At 38.7% G+C, this 22,186-nt stretch overlaps 2 protein-coding genes across 2 annotated transcripts; one reads left to right on the top strand and one right to left on the bottom strand.

The window, feature by feature from the left end:
* The first annotated feature begins 4,756 nt into the window (after nt 1-4,756).
* On the top strand, nt 4,757-10,976 carry LOC102237260 (synaptophysin-like protein 1). Its single transcript, XM_005801336.3, has 6 exons — nt 4,757-4,889; nt 5,054-5,131; nt 5,670-5,788; nt 7,457-7,658; nt 8,927-9,115; nt 10,212-10,976. Exons 1-6 carry the CDS (start codon nt 4,872-4,874, stop codon nt 10,329-10,331), a joined length of 726 nt encoding a protein of 241 aa, XP_005801393.1. The 5' UTR covers nt 4,757-4,871; the 3' UTR covers nt 10,332-10,976.
* Nucleotides 10,977-12,937: 1,961 nt separating this feature from the next.
* Nucleotides 12,938-19,682, bottom strand: LOC102237004 (amphoterin-induced protein 1-like). Its single transcript, XM_005801335.2, has one exon. It carries the CDS (start codon nt 19,585-19,587, stop codon nt 18,070-18,072), a length of 1,518 nt encoding a protein of 505 aa, XP_005801392.1. The 5' UTR covers nt 19,588-19,682; the 3' UTR covers nt 12,938-18,069.
* Between the last annotated feature and the right edge of the window lie 2,504 nt (nt 19,683-22,186).

Genomic DNA, 22,186 nt, shown 5'->3' with positions numbered 1-22,186 from the left:
AGGACAGTCAAGGTAGGTTGAGCGATAGCTACTACCATGCAGCTCTGTCTAGTAGTCTGAACTTTCTGACTGAGCACAAAAAGAGTGAAAAGAGCAAAACGTTGAAAGAGACTTCGAGTCCTTTACTGACAACGCAGTTTATAACGACGGGGACAGCAAAACTGCAGCCTATAAATTAATTTATGCTGCATCGACCTTAGCACAGGTGGTGGTAATTAGAAGAAAAAATAAAAATAAATAAATCTTATACATATGTAGGCTGTTGATGCAATAATCAGAATGAGTTTAGCATGTCAATCATTTATTTACTACTTTTCTTTTTTTTTTTTCTTTTTTCCCTATTTTAAGCCCGTTTCATCGTGAGGTAGATAAAAAGGTGAAAATGAGTCGAAAAGGTTTTACATTTCCAACCTCATTTCTGTCATATAAGTATGTGAGATTCGTCATCAGATAAAGCAAGATAATAAAACCACATCCCCCAATTTGGAGGGGTGATTGTCTGTTTTATGTTTGTATTTTTATTTTATTTATGTTTTATGTTGTTGTTTTCCCCCAGAAATAATAAAAAAAGAAGGGGATCATTTTTGTCCATTTCTTTATTATTGAACCATGCTGCAGTAGAAGTACCAAATATTCAATCGTTGGCCAATATACAAAACTACTTCAATTTCCAGATTGTTTAAAACTTAACTTAACAGCAAAACATAATAATATGTAAGAGTTCATACATTTATGCAAAAAGTATCTCACATTCCTGTGTGTTTATTTGTCAGGCATGCTCACATTATATTATATTATGAATAGTTCCAGATTAAGAGAACTACAAAAAATGTTTTCTGAATCATAGTAAATTTGTTCCTCTAACTAGGATGACTTGTCACGTGTTGCAAATGACAAAAATGAAATATAATTTATTTTTTTGTAGTAATACACAATAGGTTCACACGTTCACGCTCTGGTTTTCCAACCTTTCTGCTCCACACCACGATCAATGCCTTCACACACACAGTTCTGACAAGGAATGAGAGATGGGAGGAGCAGAGCAGCAAGTGTTTGCACTTCCCCACTTTTTGCTCACGGAGCGGCTCAACCTGTTTAGCAAGTCTGTGAACTAGCAACAATAAAACAACAGAAGAAATGCTGCATCTTATCGTGGCCCAAAAAAAAAAATATGTCAATCAGGTTTTAGTCATTAAAGAACACCTTAAGGGGCTATTTTTAATATTTACTTTAAATCATTAACTATATTCTTTATTATCTTAGTTTTGTGCTACTGAAGTCCTGAATTTGCTCTCAAAACCACACAGCTTGTTTTTATGGCTGCATTCCTGCACAGAGAGTGAAATATAGCCTGTCCCCAGAGGCAGAAACTACAAGAAAGGCACCCTTAAGAACCTTTATTCCTTGAAAGAGACATGTGGTTATTGTTGTGGTTATGTCCATTCAGTAAGTTAAGTCTGTTTGGCTGTAATGTAAATGATCTCCTTTTACTTAATTAACTATCTATGTGTAGCTTTTTAGACAATCTGAATATCTGCATATTTTTAAATAGTAAAAAAATGTTTTTTTTTAGTTTAACTATGTGCACTGGGCCTGGCCCAGTGGTGAATGAGGCCTGAAGAAAACTCTGAATTGGGAGTAAATGGGGTTAAACTCACCACCCTACAGTCAACACTAGCAGTGTTTTAATACAACTTGAACATTTTTCCAAGTTTAACTGGTTAGGTCTAAATCAGTTAAGGATAGTTGTAACTTATTGGCTATGAAGTTCTTTTCTTTATGCATTTTAAAATATATATTTTTAAACAATTTAAAATCTTTTGAATAAGCCTCCCGAAACCATCGTTTCCAATAGTCAAACAGGAGGGTTGGGTTTCTTGATGGTCTGGGTGCCAGCAGTGGCTCAGTTCGCTCATGCCTCAGCCCAGTTCTGAGCATGTATAAATGTCTGACATTACATATATTCTAGCCTCTATCAAAGCAACAAAACCAGTAAAACCAGTAGTAGTATTTTTTTTTCCAAGTGAAATTTTGTGGAACAACAAACTCCCCATCACACCCAACCTATTTGTTTTCCAGTTACTGCTCATAAAATTTCTAGAAATGGCCTCAGTGACCAGGGCAGGTATGCAGGTTCATACCAGTGAACTATAATATTAAAAAGTTTTTCCTTTTTTTTTTCTGAAAACTTAATTACTGAGTGAGACACATTAGGTAGATTAAGTACACTGGGACTGACGTTTTCAATGTTGTATGTTTTTCAGCAAATGAAAACACAACATTTAAGATTAGAATATTACATCGTTTTTATCTTTTTAATAGAGAAATGTGTGCTTGATGAAATGGATGTATATTATCCACTTAAAGGGGTGGCATTATGTATTTTCCAGGCACATAGAGCCATTTTATAGAACAATCGGGTAACTATATTACCTTTGGTTGTTATAAAAATGCTTAAAAGAAATTTGACTTTGTAATGTGACACCTTGGAATTGGCCTCTTTGTCTTTAAGAAGCTCCTGCCCTTTCTGACTCTCAGTCATCACAACTGAGAACAACTGTTCTTAGAAGTGCTTTACTGAGAGGTAGTTTGTATGATAAGGTCATCAGACCCGCAGTTCTACCAAATGTTTTCTATTTGCTGCTGCTGCTAGTCTTATGGAGCTGAGTGGAAAAGTGTGTTCATGTCAAAATGAATCTGCAGCAATCCGTCACTTGTGGGTTTATTGAAGAAATTCTTTCTCTGGGAATATTAGCCCCACTTACAGTAATTTTAAACCAGATCGTATTAGCAAAGATGAAAAAGATACTGTATGCTAAGTTTAGTAGTTTATATTAAATATAAGTATGCACATTGATAAGAGGAATTTACATAATTTATTGCAACAGTTAAAAAGATCTCAGTCTGAGGTGAAATTAGCAACAGACGATGCAGAGACCACATTTCGATCAGGACTGTTTCATGCATTTGTGCAGATATTTTCTTTTTTTCTGGCTACAGGCTAAACACAACTTCTCATCAGTGGATGCATTGAGGTCGGTGAGTCATTCAGGTGCTTTTTGGCACATTTACAACAGGATGTCATGTGCCTAGCCGAGAGGAATGGCTTCAGAGTGCTGCGGAGAGAGACAGTTATTCTTTTGTTATGTTTCTCCCATCCCCACAAAGAAACTCTGGACCTCATTCATGGCGCTTTGATTACCAGTCTAACCAAGCGACGGGTTTTTTTTCCCCCCCACGTAAGTGGGACAGGACCGCCAGATGTAGAAAGTCAAATCTGACTTGTGGTGAAAATCTTAGATCCTGCAGAGTTTTGAATACTTTACTGCAGTAAAAAGTTTTGTTTGTCTTTCCAGATGTGGGGGGAAAAAAGTCAAGTAACAATGAAAGAGAGAGGGAGGCCATCGTGACACTTAAAAATGTAGACATTTCTTACAAATAAGAGGCAAAGAAAGGAAAGTGAGTTCCTTAATCCCTTACCTGTCATGATGACAACACCGGTGTCCTCATGGAGCCCTAACATGTATGCGTTTTGGGGGTGTCAGGTAAGGGGCTAGCCATCAAAAGTCCCCTAGGAAAATCTCTGACAGGAAGAGGTCTGATTGACCCAAAGCCACAACTGAATTAGGAGACCAGTTTCTGAGAGTTAACAGATTAGGTGATTAATTGTGGTCATAGTAAACAAATCTAATTTTCAACTGTGAGAGGAAGATTTCCAGGTTCAGGCTTGACAGGATGAGTTTTTTTTTTAAAAAAGCCATTGCTACAAAGTGAGAATGAGATAAACAGGCTTGACTGGGCCATGAAACACTACTGATGGAGTTCTGAAAACTGGAAGACGGTGTGATGAATGAAAATTTGAAATATTCGGTTCCTCAAGCAGGATCTTTCTACGCTGTTCAGTAGGGGAAAGAATGGTTCCTAGTTTGTCAGAGGTTCATCGTACAGCAAGATGATGACCCAAAGCATTAATCCAAACTATGCCAGAACTAGCTCATAAAAAAATGAGTAAGCTTGAAAACATGGAGTATGCAGATCAGTCTCCAGACTTAATCTCTTCAAGCTGGGTGTTGGGAGTTTGGATAGAGCTGAATGAAAGCGAAGCAACCTTCAGCCTTCAACCTTCAAGTGCCACATACTCATGGACATTTCTGCAATAGAAACAGGAAGAACTCTCGGAAGAGTCTTTTGATTTCTCACATAGAAAAAACATCTACAAGTTTGTTCAGCTGTTATATCTACAAAAGGTGGCAACTTTGATGAGACTAAAGTTTAGAATAAATGTTGACCTATGAACTGATTCTGTGATTCATTTTTAGCCTCGGTCGCTTTCACTTCTTTGTGCACTGGGACTTTGACAAATTGAGGCGTCTCAAAACTTTTGACCAGTTGTGTAAAAAACGTTTTCCCTCTGCGAAGTGGCTGTTCATCACAGAGCGCTAGAGAGTACTTTCCTGTATCTTCTGGACTGAGAACTCGCATGTTTCTCCAAGAATCTGTTGGAGCCACTTCCACAAATGTAACCATTCATCTGTAATCTGATTTTGCATTAGAGAGGAAGAAATTTTTTTGCTAAATCCGATTTAATTCAGAAATTCTTCTCAATAAAACTAATAAAACCCTAGTCAGTATGTTTTGGATAAAAATCAAGTCCACATGACGAGTAAAAAAAATAAAAATCCCCTTATTTCTTCGCTTTCCCAGCAGCGCCCCCTGCCGTCCCCTCTTCTTAACGCCTTAACGTCTATGGTCACGTGTCAGCCACTGCGATTCGCAGAAAAGTTTGACTCGACACAAGGAGCCTGCACGGAGCTGCAAGGCCGAAAAGAAGCGGATAAGTTTTATTAGTCTGTTTTTCCCTCGGAGCGAACATGGAATCCGTAGCTCAGGTAACATCAGGGGCCACAACACTCAGAGGAAACCAGGATAAAAGTTTTGTTTTTCAACCAGCAGATCTCCTTCTCTGGTTTTTTGTTGTTTTTTTCTCGATAAGCCCACCTCGGTAGCAGATTACTTCATATTTTCTAACACATTCTGTATTTATGTTTATTAGAAAGTGCTCTCATCGGGATTCACTCTCGACTTTGGACCCCTGAAGGAGCCTCTGGCGTTCATCCGTGTGCTAGAATGGGTGAGTTTTACAGGATTTCTGCTCCATATGGCCCGTGTGGTTCTGGGTGTGTGTTTACGTGGGTAGCTCATCTCTGCTTGCCAGAAATACCTCACAAATTGATTAGGCAGTTGGTCTTGTGATCGTCCCCACGCCCAGAGGAGTTATTATTTGAGCTTCAATGTGAAATGCGTTGCACTTTCGTGGTTTATGTCAGACTGAATCATGCCCAAACCTCTGCAGCTCCTGGTGGAAGTGGGCAGTTGTTGCGAAACATGCCGAGAAATAATTGCAGTATCTAATATAAACATTTGCAGCTTTCATCTATCCATTGCCTCACAATTTTTACCCTTTTATTTTATTTTTTTTTTAAAGAGTGAGCCCTACATTGAAAATCATGTTATCGAGACTCTTCCTGTCAACATTTTTCATGTCAAATACGAGGAAGCACGCACTCATGTATATTAGCGTTAGATCAGCACTTTTCATTTCATCACCCTCTTCCTCATTTCTTTCCTCCAACTGTGTGTCCCCTCTGTTTTCCCCTCTGTGGTTACAGGTTTTTTCCATATTCGCCTTCGCTACAACTGGAGGTTACAGCGGATCCACCAGCTTCAACATCCAGTGCAAAGGAGGCAAAACTGAGGAAGTAACTGCGTTATTCAACTACCCGTTCAGGTACGTCCAAGTAATCCCAGGTCACCCAATCAGGGGTTGTTTTGAGTTTTCCCTGCTAGGATTACCTCAAGATAAAAAAAAAAAAGCATTTAGACTGAAATCTTAAGCAAAAAAAGATACAGATGTAACAAGAGTTTTTTTATAGAACAGGAAACAACGAACAAACTTGTTGCATTAAAGGCACAGTCTGCAATTTTTTAAAAACCATGAACTGTTCTTTACCTCTCAGATCTTGTATTGCCAAGAGTTTGTAGAAAAAGGAACAAATCCTTAGAACAGTGGTAGTTTAAGAGCTACTCACATTTACTCTACTTTAGCTGCTTTTAGTGATTTAAAGGGGGATTGTTTGTAAAATCAACGTTTTTTAAGCTTTACATCATGTTCTGATGTTATTTCCTCATAAGAAACATACCCGGAGTGTTGCTTTGATTATTTCATGCATGTTTGAGAAATCCTTTAATCTCCCGTGGCAACCATTCAGCTGTGGAAAACGGCTGGGTGGGCTCCTCCTCGGAGCTGCAGTTTCCATATTTCTGCCTCAAAGCGCAACCCTCTGCTGCGACTTGCACAGTCAGCTCCTGCAGACTAGCCAGCAGCATTTAGCAAACACCTGGTGGATCTGCGTGCCTGTTGAGCTCTTTGTATGAGCTACTTCTCAGTGAAATGCCACTCAAAACTTTAAAGGGTTAAAAGAGGAGTGATGATTTTCTGAAAGTTGGAGCAGGACTTTCTCAAAAAGACACAGGCCCAATTTCAAGGCGTTAAATTATGAAGTAAAATTTCTCTAATGTCTTGTTTGACATATACAGAATTTTTATAACAACTGAAGGTCACATAGTTACTCGATTGTGCTATAAAATGATACTATATGACTGGGAAACACATAGTACTGCCTCTTTAAAACAACTCAAACAAATAGACATGACACTGTTTTAGTGGAAAATAAACCTCTAGACTGAGACTAGACTATTCCTAATACACAGCTGTTAAGCTCTTCACTGTTTTTGACCATTTTAGTGGTACTACTCTTGGGGGCTGCTGGCTGAATTTATCCCCCTGATCAAGTAACAAAATGAACAGTGATTGGTTGTGAAAGTGTCGATATTTGATATCCATTAACATAATGTTTGTAATCCCATGGGTTTGAAAATTTGTCCAATACAGGTGAAGGATGTGACTGTAAACTCGCTGAACATCACCTCAACTCTTCAACACTATTGCATGTCTGCCTTTATTTTGCTGTAGCATTAGAAGATATTATGAGAAAATCTTTACACACCTGACTCTGTAGCAGACACATGGATATTTTTCAGGCAGTGAGTCAAACTTTTTATAATAAAAAAAATAAAATAAAATAAGAAGGTGTTCCACGGCTCAGAATCAGGCCAAATCAAAAGACGTGACAGGACGTTATTTCCACATCATTATATTGTTTTTGTGACTGGAAATATTTTCCAACATCTGTTTGCTTAGCAGTGTGTGGGGAAAGGGTAGGACTCCGTTCTGCAGAGACTGAGCGATTCGTTCCAGCGCTTACTCTTGCGTCTTTTTTGAAAGGATTTTAAACCACTGCAACGGAATTACTGAAGATATTAGCCGTTTCACAATGCAAAGTTATTTTAAAACTGTGGTTTCTTAGAGAAAAAAAATGCTCATTTGTGTGCAAAGGTTGATGGACCATCCCTATGAGGTTCCTGACTGTGAACCCAACAGAACGACCCACAACTACTTCCTGACCGGAGATCACTCGTCCTCTGCACAATTCTACGTCTGCATTGGGGTTTTGGCTTTTCTCTACAGCACCGCCTCGTTAATCCTGTATCTGGGCTATCAGCACTTGTACAGAGAATCCACTCGGGGTCCCATCATGGTACGTTTGCATGGATTTCTTGCATTCTTTTCTTGCTTTGTTTAAACAGACTTGATAAATGTGGATCAAAAGAAACCTCAAGCAAGAAATGTCGTGGAATAATTGTATCTACACCCTCGTCCTGAATCTTACTTGAGTTCGGAGAAAGTGTAGCAGAGCCGTGTGAGTGAAGGACTGTGAAGGGTGTGGTTGCCAAGCAAATGAAGGACATTGGTGTTGTGCAAACGTTTCTGTGAGGAAGCACCACGGGCAACACTGGAGGAGCAATGTTGCTGTGTTGTCATAAGCTAGTGAGGCGGGTGACTGTGAGGAATCTCGGCCACAGCAGAAGGAATCTGTTGCTTACTGAAAACATCGGCTTAGAGAAGCTTCTCTGGACTATTGTTCAGGATTTAAAGATTTGCTTGTTTCCATTTTGGTTTACTTATAGGAAATTTTGTAAATCTATATAGCCATAAAAAAAACACAACTTAAAAAAAACCCAACACACTCTCAACTAGATTTTGGAGTCTGAATGGGAGAAAAGAAACTGATATAGAAGTGAGTAAAAACAAGATTTAATTCAATTTTTTTTGTTTGAAAAACATATGAGCAAATATTTAAATTTGCATTTCCATGTTTTAAAGCAATGAAAGCATATATCTATTCCTGCCTAGGAATATTTAAAAAAAAATGCTGTTTTTTGTTATTTTAAAACGTGACTAGAAAACAACATGAATTACTTCAATTTTTCACAAAAAGGGGAAAAAAATTCTATTTATCATTTTGCTTTACTTCAATTTTGCTTATTTTCCATAAAAATGGAGTTACCTTTTGCTTTTCATTTCCTAATTTATGATGAGAACATCCACTTTCCCAAACATGTGTAGATACATGTGTTTTTCTTTATCTTTGTAGACAACTTAGTGCAGATGATTTAAAACAGTTGGTGTTGTCAAATCTACAGAGTTTAATACAAAAAAAAGACTTGCAATAATGACATTTTTAGATCCAGTCATGCTGTAAAAATTGGGACATGTGTGAATCCAGGGGCTTTCCCCCCCCGTGTTCAGCTGCCTTCCTCTTATTTTCTTTTGAACTGCATAAAACGCATCCAATCAGTGGTAAACAGCTACTCAGATATGTTCTGTAGTGTTATGATTGGTTCAATCAAATCAGGGGGGGAAAAAACCATTCTGTCTTATTAAACCTGCTTGTTTATGTATGGCCCTGAAACTAAACACAAGATTAAGCCTGTTTTTATACTTCCTTGTTTGCTGTTTCTCTAGGATCTGCTGGTGACTGCATCCTTGGCTTTCCTGTGGCTCGTATCATCCTCCGCCTGGGCTAGAGGCTTGACTGATGTCAAGTCAGCCACTAGTTTTGAAACTATTTCCCGTGTTCTTGAAGTTTGCAAGCAAAACAACACTTGCACCCCAGGAGCTTTGCCCTCTATGGGCAAATTAAATTCTTCTGTGGTGAGTTATAACACAACTTGGCATTTCTTTGCACAAAAAAAATCAGGTTTGTATCTAGACAGGACTGTTCCATGTTTTGCACAAACGACTGTGTCTTTTCTGTGAGTTTTGTTGGTCGCACTTGTCAAGTGGAATTAAAAACAAAAGAACATGGTTTTCAATCAAAATTTTAAAAAGGTCTGAAAAGTGTTGTGTGCATGTTTTGGATTTTTTTTTTAGACTCTGCTACTGAACAGTAAAATTCAGTGCAACCAGTTTCCTTCAGAAATCATCAGGGTTAGCTTGCACAGCAATATCTCAAGGTCTGAGTGTCACAGAGGGTCAGGATTTTCTTTCTGAAAAATGAAACGGCTTCACAAAACCACCATCCTTCACTGACACACCAGGGAAAGTAAGCATTTGTCAGAAAAGCAGTCAAGAGATTCAGGGTAACCAAAACAAGTAGGAATTCACCACTCAGGTGAGAGAATCTGTTGACAGGAGCAATATTAGTTATGCACTCAACCAATCTGTCCCATTAATGGGAGGCTGGAAAAGATGTTCCTGAAAAAAGTCAGACGTTCTGCTTGCAGCTTCCCACATGTCATGTAAAACAAAAGGCAAGCATGTGGATGAACATGTTCCCATCGGTTTAGGTCAGAGCTAAACAGATTGCTGGCAATTCATGGTCAATCATGGTGGTGGCAGCATCACACCCTCATTCTTTTTCTTTATGCAGATTCTAAGACGTTGCTCAGAGTTAATGGGGAGACGGTTAGTTCAACATACGAGGCAATCTTGGAAAAAAAAATCTTTAGAGACTTTAGTGGAGGCTCACTTTTCAGCAGGACAACATGAAGCCAGAGCCACAATGGAAAGGAAGATGAATCTGATTAAACTTGAGCTGCTTTGCAAAGATGGATGGACCAAACTGTCAACGATGTTAGAAACATTAATTCTCTCAAAGACTTGTAGCTGTAATGAAAAGAAAAGGTAGTTCTGCAAAGTATTACCTCTCTGGAGTAATTACAAATTATTTATAAAAGGGGGGAAGGGGAAAGTAAAACCATGCATCCTTTTCAGCTAATTTTCAATTTCTGTCCTCACTCCTCTGCAGATATTTGGATTCCTTAACCTCATCCTGTGGGGAGGAAATTGTTGGTTTATATACAAAGAAACCCCTTTCCACAAGACAAACCAGCCTGCCAACGTTGAAGCTGGAGCGACGCCATCGTAACTGCATGGCTCCCTCATTTGAGAAACAGTCTATGTGCAGCTGACTGCACTTTTTGCAGAAAAGATTCTAATTTTATGTTGTTGGTTTTTTTTTTGCTTAATCAGACATTTATTTTTTAATTTTTGTCATTTCATTTCAAGAGGTACTAAAATTTATTGTTTAGCCAAGTGTTAATACAGACTGACCCATGTAATACTAACGCATACAGACTTTTGAGTTTTGAGTTTGTAGATGACACAGGTACAAATGCAAAACCTGCTTTAACAGCTGCACACCTTTTTCACAGGATACTGTACAGTATCTTTGTTCCATGCAAATTTTCTGCAATTAAATATTGTACAAAACTCAGGGCTGATAAGAATATTAATCAGACTTCCAGTTTCAGTTCAAGTACTTGAATGTGTTTAGTTAAAATGAAGCCCACGTTGAAATTATATAAATGCCACTGTGAGATTATTATGTAAAGGTCAAATAGTTTTTTTTTCTTCTTTTCGCAGTCATAATAATTGCTGTCACAGTGATGGTAATATTTCTAGTTTAGACTAACATCTGAATATTGTGCTGAATGCAGTGTTTCCGTTGAATCCGTTAAGAGCATTTTACTGTTACAATTTCAAATAAAAAAAAAATTCTCGTTACATTACATATACTTTCGCCTTGTCTTTTTGGAAAATGTCCAAGCAAGTGTATTTACAGTGTTTGTGTTTGGTTGTACTATTGTTTAATGCAATTAATTGCTTCAACAGTTGAGATGTGTTTAAGTTATTCTTACTTCACTTCATGTCTCTCGGTCTGTATCTGTCTTGCCTCTCTACCTGCTCTTTGCAATAAGAAAAATTAATTTGCCAAGAAAATGGTTGTCCGTTTTGAAAATTTCTAAAAAACAATATCCGCGTTTCATCCCCATGTCTGCCGTAGTTGTTTCCTCACAGTTTAGTTGAATTATGCTCATTTGGAACATTTTTCTTTGCTTTATCTGCTTAAAACGTTTAGTGTGATTGCTTAAGGACTTACTAGTGCTTTCAGTATATAAATTTAGATGTCAGTAACGAACCTCAGATTAAGTCAAATGATGCCAAACAACCTTAGGTTCTGTCACAAAAATAAATTATTGTAAATGCGCGGACAAGGCAGGTTTTCTGTTACGTGAAGAGGAGGTATTATGTTTTTTCTAGGCATACAGGGCCATTTTATAGCCCAATAAAGTAACTATACTGCCTTCTATTGTTATGAAAATGCTGTATATGTCAAACATAACTTAAAAGAAATTCATAATTTATGCCTTGAAATTGGCCTCGGTCTCTAAAGCGCCTGCTCTTTCTGACACTCCGCCTTCAACACAATGTCCGTCCATGATGACACGATATTTACTACTTTCCCCAAGTATTCAGTTAGATTCATGCTTTGTGATTGACTGGGCCACTACCATGCAGCTTAAATTTTATTTCTCTAGAACCAGTTTATAGTCTTCAGATCTGTTTAGGATGATTATTCTGCTGAAAGAAAAAGAAAAAAAAACATCCACCACTGTTTTATATTCTAATTCTTGTCATGACTGTCACAGTGAATTTTCTCCAATTATATGATGTCTGCCAGTGCAGTATGATGAAACCCCTGGCACCAATGTGTTTGGAGTGATATGAAGTGCGGTTTCTCCCCCAAATATGTGTAACAGGATCCAAAGAATTAAATTTTTAGTCCAAATGTTCCTCAGAAAATCTTCCATGCGTCTTTTCCTTCAGCAGGGGAGTGCTATGCAGTGAGCACGCATTTCCTAACTTTGAAACGACTTTTTCTTATCATCTGGAGCTCTCTGGGAGTAGATATTGACTCTTCATGAGTTTTCTACTTGTTTTGACGACTGTCAGAAATTCAGAGCACCTCTTGGCTGATTTATGGTAAAATGACCTTATTCAAATTTTGACCTTAACAATTGAGAAGCTTAGAGATTTTGCTGTCACCACTACAATCAGTATGTTTGATCTCCTTCTCTTTACTTTATTTATACTAATGTATTAGATTATAAAGAATCATTTATAAATCGTTGCAGGTTAACGTTAATGGTTGTACGATGCATGTTTTACCACCAGAGGGCAGTAAAACACTGATCACTGGTTTAGAGCAGCGTTTCCCAATTCCGGTCCTCAGGCCCCCCTGCTCTGCATGTTTTAGATGTGCCTCTATTCCAGAGCAGCTGATTCAAATGATTGCATGACCATCAAGTGCTGCAGAAACCTGTTGATCACCCATATATTCAATCCAGGTGTGTAGCAGAAGGGAAACACCTAAAACATGCAGGGCAGGGAGGCCTGAGGACCGGAATTGGGAAACGCCGGTTTAGAGCATCTTGACTGAGCTATGATCTATGAAAAAGCATTTACTCAATCTAGTCAATCTACTAAAGCTGACTGACTGTATATTAAATGTATGAACAACAGTTAGATTTCAATAGAAGGGTTATATATGGTGCTATGAGTGGAGCACCACCTAATCCACAGATTTAACCCACTATGTATTAGGCAAAGCAGATCAGAACTTTGCAATAAAGTTAGCATCACAGTTTAATTGCCTTATGATTTATAGACAAATGAAAACGACACAAGATGTAAAACTGTATCTTTTATTATGTCAAATTATTGTGTATTACTCTTCTTTAATGCCTATAGTTTGCAGCTATCCTGCAGCCAGAGAAGCTTTTAAGCATACCATGCAAAGCCATTATCCTTCAGCTACGAGGCCTCTGAGTTTTTATGGCAGTGACCAACCTTATCATTTTTAAAGTTGTGGTCAATAAACACAGTGCTTTCAGTGCTGCTTAAAGCTCCCTTCTTATGCTATGGCCTCGGGTAAAAGCAACAAGCTTTCTGCCTCACCTACTCATGGCTGATTGCTACTTTATAGCTATGGATGAAAGATGATTATGTGCAGCGGGGTAGTAAGAACGCGTTCTCTTCCCTTTTTAACCTGGCTGGATTTATCTAATCTTAAGAGCAAAGAGCCTGCAAGGTGCGGAAATAGTAGGTTTGAGGGTTTTGCTTAAAAGATGCTGTAAATGTGAGGAAGTTAGAGACGTTACACAGTCCTGAGGAAATCTATTTATCTACTATTTAGTGAGCTTCTCATACCCACTTGTTTTTCAGAAATTCAGTGGACCCCTCTGTTTCCCACTTCCCTCACTCACCTGCCAGCAGCTCCCTACATCGTATGGCATAACAATCTAGTAAAGCACTGTGTTTTTAATTTCTTATGGCTTTAGGAACAAAAAAAATCCAATACTGATTGAATATAACTAGAGGCTACATACAGTCTAGTCACTGCCGATTAGGATTTATATCTCTTAAGTTATTTTTTTTTTAAAAAAGAAAGAAAGAAACGTGGCACTCTCTACATGCAGGTTTTGATACCATGTTCAGGCATTTTCTGTTTGCCCAGCCATTTCAATAAAAAATAACTAATTCCTACCCTGCTTAAAAATAAACATTTATAATAAGACTTGGATGTTGGAACAGATAACATTAGCACAAAGGCAGACAAAATGTAAAATGAACAGTATTGGAATATACAAGAATACAGTCAGTACATCAGAACAGTACACAGCTAATCAATACTAAACACAGAATGCGAGTCTTAATACATACATGTATATATATATAGATAGATAGATATTTATATTGTTTAAATAGATATACACAAAGGCAGATTTGCTTTGGAGAAAAATAGCCGAGATTTTCCCTTTATGTCAGGACCTTTGCAAAAAGCACTTAACAAAACGCAATAGAGAACTACGATACGAACTGTGGAGGTCGAACATCAGAGTGGATCTAGTGGAAATGTATCTCCTTCTTCATAATGGTTGATTAATGTGCCGAGCTACTCAAAAGCCATGATATAAGTTTGTGATCTCAGCTTCTCGCGCTGTCTTAAGTGTCACCATTATGATGGATTAAAAGCACACATTTCAGCTGCAAAAGGACAAAAAACAAGAAAAACCCTTAAAACGGTTTTCTCTCTAGGACAAACGCTGCCCGTCTGTGAGGGTTATGTATGCAGCTTTTTTAAGTGTGGCTTGGTATTTTCTGCTGCTGTCTGTTTCTCCACCTGGTGTTTCAGCGTGTGACAGAGTGATATGATTCGCACACACCACCTCTCTGACAAGTGTGACTTCCTTTTCTCACCCACTCAGGAGATGCTGCTGTGCATGCGGCAACTGTGAATATTCCAAGAATTTTGCGTAAGAAAACATTGCACCAGAAATGCGTAAATTGATTTTTTTTAAAGTTTCGAAGATGCGATTTTATGTAGTCATCATTGTTTTAGAATTTTTTGTTTTGAATAACAAGTCAGAGGCATAAAGGAAATTTGGTATTGTGCTGCACTTTGCAACCACATGACTCAGTTGGGAGTGAAAACGCTTGATGAAAGCTTCAGGCAAATTGCAGACTTCTTAAAGGGCATCGCATTCATTGCTGAGTGATTGCTTTCCAGCCTAAGAAAGGGCAGCTTTATAATGACCGGGAAAGACGCAAACAAAGCAAACACATCTGGGCTGAACTGGGGCTGTCAGTACAGATTAAGGCAAAGAAAATGCCTCGTTTTGTGTCACGGTGACGATAACATGATCGATCCCCACTGGTTCAAAGAGAGAAAGACATGGAAGGCAGACTCAAACTTCTTCCAATCAAAAGATAAAAATAGCATTTACGCCCAGTTGGCCTTGTTGTGCTGCAACATAAACCCAGGACAGATTAATGAAACTGCTCCTTCTGGATGAACCAAAGCGTTCAATGTTTAAATGATATTCTAAGGGTATCTAAAGGGATATTTGAAGAATATTTGAAGATGGGTTCTGAAGAGGTTTAAGCAGTTATTGTGTCTCCAGGAGATAAGGACAAATTTGAAGGAAAGAAACTCAGTATGCTGCATTTTACTCTAAGCTAGAGCAATATTGCAGGTGGAGACTTTAACTACCTCTGAATTCAAAAGAAGGAGCTCTGCAGAGGAGCAAAAGCAATGCTGGGGTTAAGAGTCTCCCACAACAACATAGTTTCCTCATCCCTCTTCATTATTAGCTTCCACGCCTGAAGGGTCAGGATAGAGTGATGTGAATGTAAATCAATCCTAAACAAAACGTATAAACCATTTTGGAAAACAACTTTTAAAACCTCTGTTACCAGAAAAATCCTGTAAAAAATCTCTATTTTGCAAAGTATCCAGGTTCGTATGGGCGGGGCGTTAGCATGAATCCAGCTAATGGCTAAACCAAAAGGAGAGTTGATCAAAGCAGATTTAAAAGAAACTCCAAACCTGACAATCTCATAGGCCTTAATAAGAAGTATTTTATAAATGTTTAATCCAACAACCTGTCTGAACTAGGCAGTTTTTTTCACAAAACAAATGGAGGAGAACATAGCATGTAGAAAGTTTCCAGTCAAGAGAAAGTTTTGGTATAAAAAATAGTGGTGCATCAGTAATGATTTTTCATGATTTTTACACTGCCCGACCATTTCTACTCAGCATTTACTCTGACCAAAAAACAACCTGCTGCAGGTAAGACTCCTATCGTTTTAATTTTGTATAAATCCAGATTAGTTGGTACCGGATAGTAAATCCTAACAGCATGACAGAGAGGAGTCAGGACCAAAACAAACTTCCACAGCCTTAAAACAACTTTTAAAGATGTCACAGCGGTTTATTCAAACCCCATCTAATAGCCTTTTAAAACATCATCATACTTGCATTGTCCTGTCATTTACAGAGAAGCAAATAAATATCTATATAGGAATAGACCTATGAGGTATTGAATAACAAATTATTTTCCTGTTTGAAAAAAGTACCTAATGAAACATGCATTTATGTACTTTTCTTCGGAGAACCAAGTCAGCATCTGTTTAATGTTACAGGAAAGGGTCAAGATTAGATGTCAAGATTAGGGTCAGGTGTAGACATCAGGGCATCAAAGATTTATTAACTTTAACAGGACAAAGCATGAGAATGTAGGAGCTTAAAACAGAACCTGCAGGTGGATGCTCCTTTAAAGAACGCCAGAATGCAAACTTAAATACGGCTTACATCTAAAAAACGGTTCCATAAATGGCTAGGACCATCTTGACTTTGTAGTTATTTTAAAATGGTAGACATGTTTACCCCTTTCGGACTTGCTGTTAGCTTTGCCTGCGGTACCAACTAGTCTGGATTTATTCTAACTTTAAGATATTTAGTTATTAACAGCTTATAACCTTTTAGCAGAACCCCACTTTGACAATCTTGCACAGTCCGTTTCAAAAAACCCTGATAATTTTGTTTTTGTGGCAGCTGGGGCTAACTCTAGCTTTTCCTGCCAGTAATGTACAGCTGCATCTCCATTATTCATAAGCTTATTTTTAAGACGGAAACCATTAAGGTTACTCAGACCCCAATGCTTTACTGCTGATACAACAAACATCAGATTCTAGCAAGAAAGGGAGAAAAAAAAAAGGCTACATTTCAGGTGTGACACTGGGAACTATTGATCGAACCGAACCTCATTTTTCAAACTACATCTCATTTATCACATCTGAACACAGGCTTGCCTACTCAAACAATAAAAAAGTATAGACTTTCAGCTTTCCCGTAATGTGCACCTCTTCTCTTAAGAATAAAATAACATAATGCAGCATAAGCTAAGCATCTGAGCATCTGAGCTTTAAGCTCTGGATTAGCACAACCAATGCTGTTACTTTGCCAAGAAGAAAATTTAACAGCATTTGGCACCTCCGCGGACGACAACCAGAGCTGTCTCCGTCCTTGTAAGGAGTTTAGTACCTATGTGTTTACAGGATTGAGACAACATGTTAATAATCTGTCAGAACAAAATACCTTTCTGCACCTTATGTGCTTCTGCAGGCGACTGCGTACGATTACCTGTGAGAGGCGGTCAAAATATTGTCTGGTTTTCACTGCAGATATGCAGAAACAATAAGGGAGAAACTGAATGCACAATTATTTCAGCATATGGTTACGCAAAAATTGTCAACCGTGCAATTAGGAAATTTTTACTTATCATGTGTAATTGATAAATAGCTGCCAGATATGGCTTCATAACTTATATAAAGCAGGATCAATCTGTATCCGCTAAGGGTCAGATAAAAAATAGGGTAAAAACCTATTTCTGAGAAATCCATATGTTCTTACCTTGGTTACATATCTCAAGCGTTAGGATCTCATATAATTTAATGCAATAGTTTTTATGGCATGCCGTGTCACTACGTATATATATAATTCGAGGTGAATGTCACTTCTACTCAGAGCCTGGTCACGTCAGTTTCTGTCTTTGTTTGATATGATGCAGCCTATCCAAATTCTTCATTAAAAATACAATTATGAGGAAACCACGGTTTTGATTTATACCAAAATGTAAAATGTTGTTTTTGAAATCTGCAAATTTTTACAATTCTCAATCGGTTGTAGTACATCGCTTCCTGAGTGCTGCTAACAACCACATTTCTTCTCTAATAGGTTCCACATCCTATATGCATCCTTTCCTTTCACAGTATGAATAGTAATTGCTACAGGTTGAAACGCTGGAAAAGTCTGGCTTATTGTCCTCTTTGACAACAAGACAATTCGCTTTGAGCTCCCTTTCAGATGCAATAATAAGTTTGCTATCCATCCCTCTAGCCTTTCCCCGCACAGGGTCACAGTAGGAGTTTAAATTCAATAAATCATGGCTCTTAATGTGCCCATTAGCGTCACTGTCGACTCAAACCACCATGGGAGTGTCTGAGAAGACGGAGCTAATGGACTCTGCTACCGATTTCTTCCTCTTCCCCTTCATGAGAGAGCCAGCCTCTCCATCCAAGTCGTCATTGTCCTCGTCCCCGTTGGGATTCACCTTGCCATTCTGGCCCTGCAAGTCTTTGGAGTCGATGAACGCAACGTGCCTGTTCAGCTCGGCCTTCATCGCCGGGTCCTCGTGGGTGGGAGTGACGCTGAGCATCGAGGAGTGGATGCTGTCCTCGCCCCGGTTCTTCCCTTTGCTGGGACAGCAGAAACAGCGGCACGGTGTCAAGTAGAGGTACATGAGCACCAGCACCACACTGGCCAGGCAGCCCACCAAGGTAGTGTAAGCTGTGTTCAAAGTCTCCCCAGCCCCATGCATGGTGAAGTTGTGAACCTTCAGCACAATGTAGATAGTCTCATTAAAACTTTCGCTCACAGCAAAGCACGTGTAGGTCCCGGAGTCATCGTACCTCACCGGACTTATCTGCAGATTCCCGTTTGGCAGGACCTTTGCAGTCTGGTTGTCTCCTGACGTCCCGGGCAACGCCCAGGTCTTCATCATGTCACGGTGTTTGGTGTCACAGCTGAGGATCAACGTTTGCTCCAGGAAAGCCTCTTCGTCTGCCTCCTTGAACGTGCTGCAGTTCATGCTTTCGCCACTAAGATCGAAAATCTGGGTTTTCTGCGAATTAGGCAGGACGCACGTGAACTCGTCACTGAAGTCCACAACAGAGTTCAGCTTACGAATGTACCAGTGGGCCAGGAGTGTGTAGAGATTACAGGTACACTGCAGAGGGTTGTTGTGGAAGTAGAGGCCATTTTTAATCCAGGCAGGCAGCATATTAAGGTCATCTATGGGAACCTTTTTGATCCTGTTGGACGAAACGTCCAGGAGGCTCAGCTTTTCCAGGCGATACCTGTCTTTGATCAGCTCCCCTGGGAAGCGGGAGATTTGGTTCTGGCTGAGATACAGCTTCTGAAGGTTGATCATGGTGGCAAAGGCTGTCCTGTCAATCTGTGAAATTTGGTTGTTGTAGAGCAAGAGGACCTCCAAGTAGACCAAAGGCTCGAAAACAAACTCATCCAGCATATGCAGTTTGTTGGAGGACAGGTCCAAGTAGCGCAGTTGCTTCACATTTATAAAAGCTTCAGAGGAAAGGAAAAAGAGATCGTTGTGGCTGAGCAAGAGGTTATGGAGATTCGGAAGCTTGACAGTAGTCCAATCAGATCTGAGCCGAGATATGGCGTTGTAGCTGAGATCCAGCACAGTGGTATAGAGTGGCAGACCAGTGGGAACGGCACTCAGGTCCATCTTGGAGCAGCTGACGATGTTCGAGGCGCAGATGCACGTCGTATGGCAGTTCAGTGTCGACCCCGCTGCCTCAGGAAGCCAGAGGACGGCGGCGCAGAGGGTGAGAACCAGGCCCCATCTCTGCAACTTATTCTGAAACTTACAGAGGGGTAAAGTTTCACCTGCTCTGGAGGAAGATTGCAACATGCTAGCAGTTGTTCTCAATCCTCGAGAGGTTTATTATGATCCCATTTTCAGGAAAACGCTCTAGGATGTAGGAGTCCCAAGCACATTGGTGAATAAAAGCTGAAAAATAAGACAAACATGTTATTAGATTTTTAAAACAAAACATAAAATACGCAGTTTCTGAAAAATACTCCAATCATATGAATACAATACAAAATTTCTGGATTTTACTTCTCTTTTAAATGGAGGATAAAACTGTCAACCAGAGGTAAACCGAACCAAGACCCCAAAATCTTCAGGAGGCCCCGAGAACACTTGAGCTCTCACGTAGGCCATAAATCTCAAAATGTCATTTTTGTTCATTGGAATCTTTTTCTTTCAAGACTACTTCTCTGACTAACGCTCTTTCCCCCTACTTATCAGATTAGGTGTGCAACCATGACTTGGTTGGTTTGACCTTTAACCCTGATCTTTCTATGTTCCTCGGCCATCATGACTGCTAAAGCAGAACAGTTGCAGATACACTGTGACTACATTACAAACAGGTGGATTTGAGTTACTAACTAGATGCCTAGATCCTAGATTGGTGAATTATTCTGGAAATTATTTTTTATTTTCATTCCTCTTTGTTGGTAAACAATAAACAATAAATCAATTAATTGCATGATAAATTAAAAGAAACTCAATAATTTCTATTTGCATGATTTATCGTTTTTCTCTTTTACCATAAACTGGATGATAAAAATCTTCAGTCTGGTGCTTTGATCTCAACTAACCATTTTTTTGAAAGATAATTTTGTTTACACCGACTTCATAATTTGTTTTATTTGTTTTCTGCTGTTTTCTTTATTCTTTTTGAATATTTTAAAGGTCTTATAGTTTCAGTGTTCAAATGTTAATTAGATTTTAAAGTTTATTGAGCTTTGAGATTGTCTTCTCAATGCCATTATTAATTGAAAAAGGTTTCCAAACAACAATATTATTGTTTATCGCAATAGGACCGGCCTAGGCATATCAGAAAATCCCAATAACACACATTAAAGTGTGTGTTTTTAAAGAGTCATGGTATGAAAAGGTTCGAAAGGAGTGAACACTTTAATAAGACACTGAAGTTTGATTAACTTAGTGAAGACTCCTAATTTATTACTAACAGATTTTTTTCTGCTGCTTGTACCTGAGCTAGAGTCACTTTTCATCCACACGGGAACTGCTGTGAAATCCATCTTGACATATATTTGCAAATTTTGCCAATAGCTGTCAGCCAAACTTGGCCCCTCCTTCCTGACTCAACCGAATCCGTGTTGAAACTGCATTCGATTAGCGCTGGAAGTCAAAGGTTGGAATGACATCACGGCCGAGCTGAGAGCGTTCTAGTTGCAAGTTGTAAAAGGTTGTGACTTGCTGTTTGATTTGGTGTGAACTGCTATTAGCAAAACAGGATGTTCTTATATTTATTTCACAACAAGTTGCTTGATTTTTTTTTTTAAACAGAGAGCCAGTTGTTTAATGAGATAGTTATCATTAAAAGTGTAAATAAATAGTTAACACCTGCAACATCTACCACTTCTTTATGTGCTGCAGCCACATTCAGGGTTTCCCTCGGACTAGAAGGATCGCATCAGTTTTGGGACAGGCACACCTGTTCTGCAAAGGCACCTCAAAACAGAAAGGTAGGACCTTTAAACAAAAAGGTAGAATTTAGAAAACACACAAAAACTTAGTGCTATAAAAACCTAAATTGTGAACCCTACAATATTTAGTTAACAATACAAATATGCTTATTTATCATTGTTCATTTTAGACAGTATTTCTTTTCATTTCTTTGTTTCAAATGTGACCAGCTTTACATAGCTTTTTCCAGAGCCGCCGGTTGATTACTTAATTAGGATTTAACTGAAGTGCAAAATAAATTACATTTATTGAGCTCAATGCATTTATTGTGTTTGCCTTTTTAAGACTCTAGTTCGTGTATTGTCAACAATGTCTTCCAATAACACATAATTACCTCATCATATTTTCACATCTTCTTTTAACTTTTTTTTTTTTTTACATGAAAACATTAGTAGGCTGCTGGTGGATCTGGCTTAGAAAGTTTCTGGGGGGAAAACCTCCACACTGATGCAAAACTTTACTAGTCGGAGGGTCTTTAGGGTCTTCCTTTTTTTTTAACTGGTAACTGGAAAACACGACCTTTGAGTTCAAACAGGACCCACCTTAAAACTGTGGGCAGCGGCTGAAGGGGCTAAGAAGTAGAAGCCCCCCTTATTAAAATCTGCTTAAGGCCCGGTACAATCTTGTGCCGGCTCTGGCGGACATTTCAACTTTAACCATCTTTTATGAAAAAAACTAAGAAAAATAAATTGTAATAAAAAAAAAAAGAAATGCATTAACTCAAATTATTTCTGTTTAAAAAATTCTATTTAATTTCAGTAAATGGTGTGTTTAGTGGACTCGTAATAAAAAATAACCCCCCAGTGTAGAGGTTCGCGTAATTTTCCTTTCAGCCTTCACCTCTCCATCAGCACAACTTTCCTGTGCAGCTCTACGTGTCTGTCTTTAAATCAAACAGACGCACAACACGGTGTTGTAACTAACCCATGTGTATTCACACTCCCTAAGA

This window comes from Xiphophorus maculatus, chromosome 1 (assembly GCF_002775205.1).
Source record: "Xiphophorus maculatus strain JP 163 A chromosome 1, X_maculatus-5.0-male, whole genome shotgun sequence".
NCBI lineage: Eukaryota > Metazoa > Chordata > Actinopteri > Cyprinodontiformes > Poeciliidae > Xiphophorus > Xiphophorus maculatus.
Note: the sequence above shows the minus strand (reverse complement) of the source record. Positions and strands in the feature narration are given on the sequence as shown.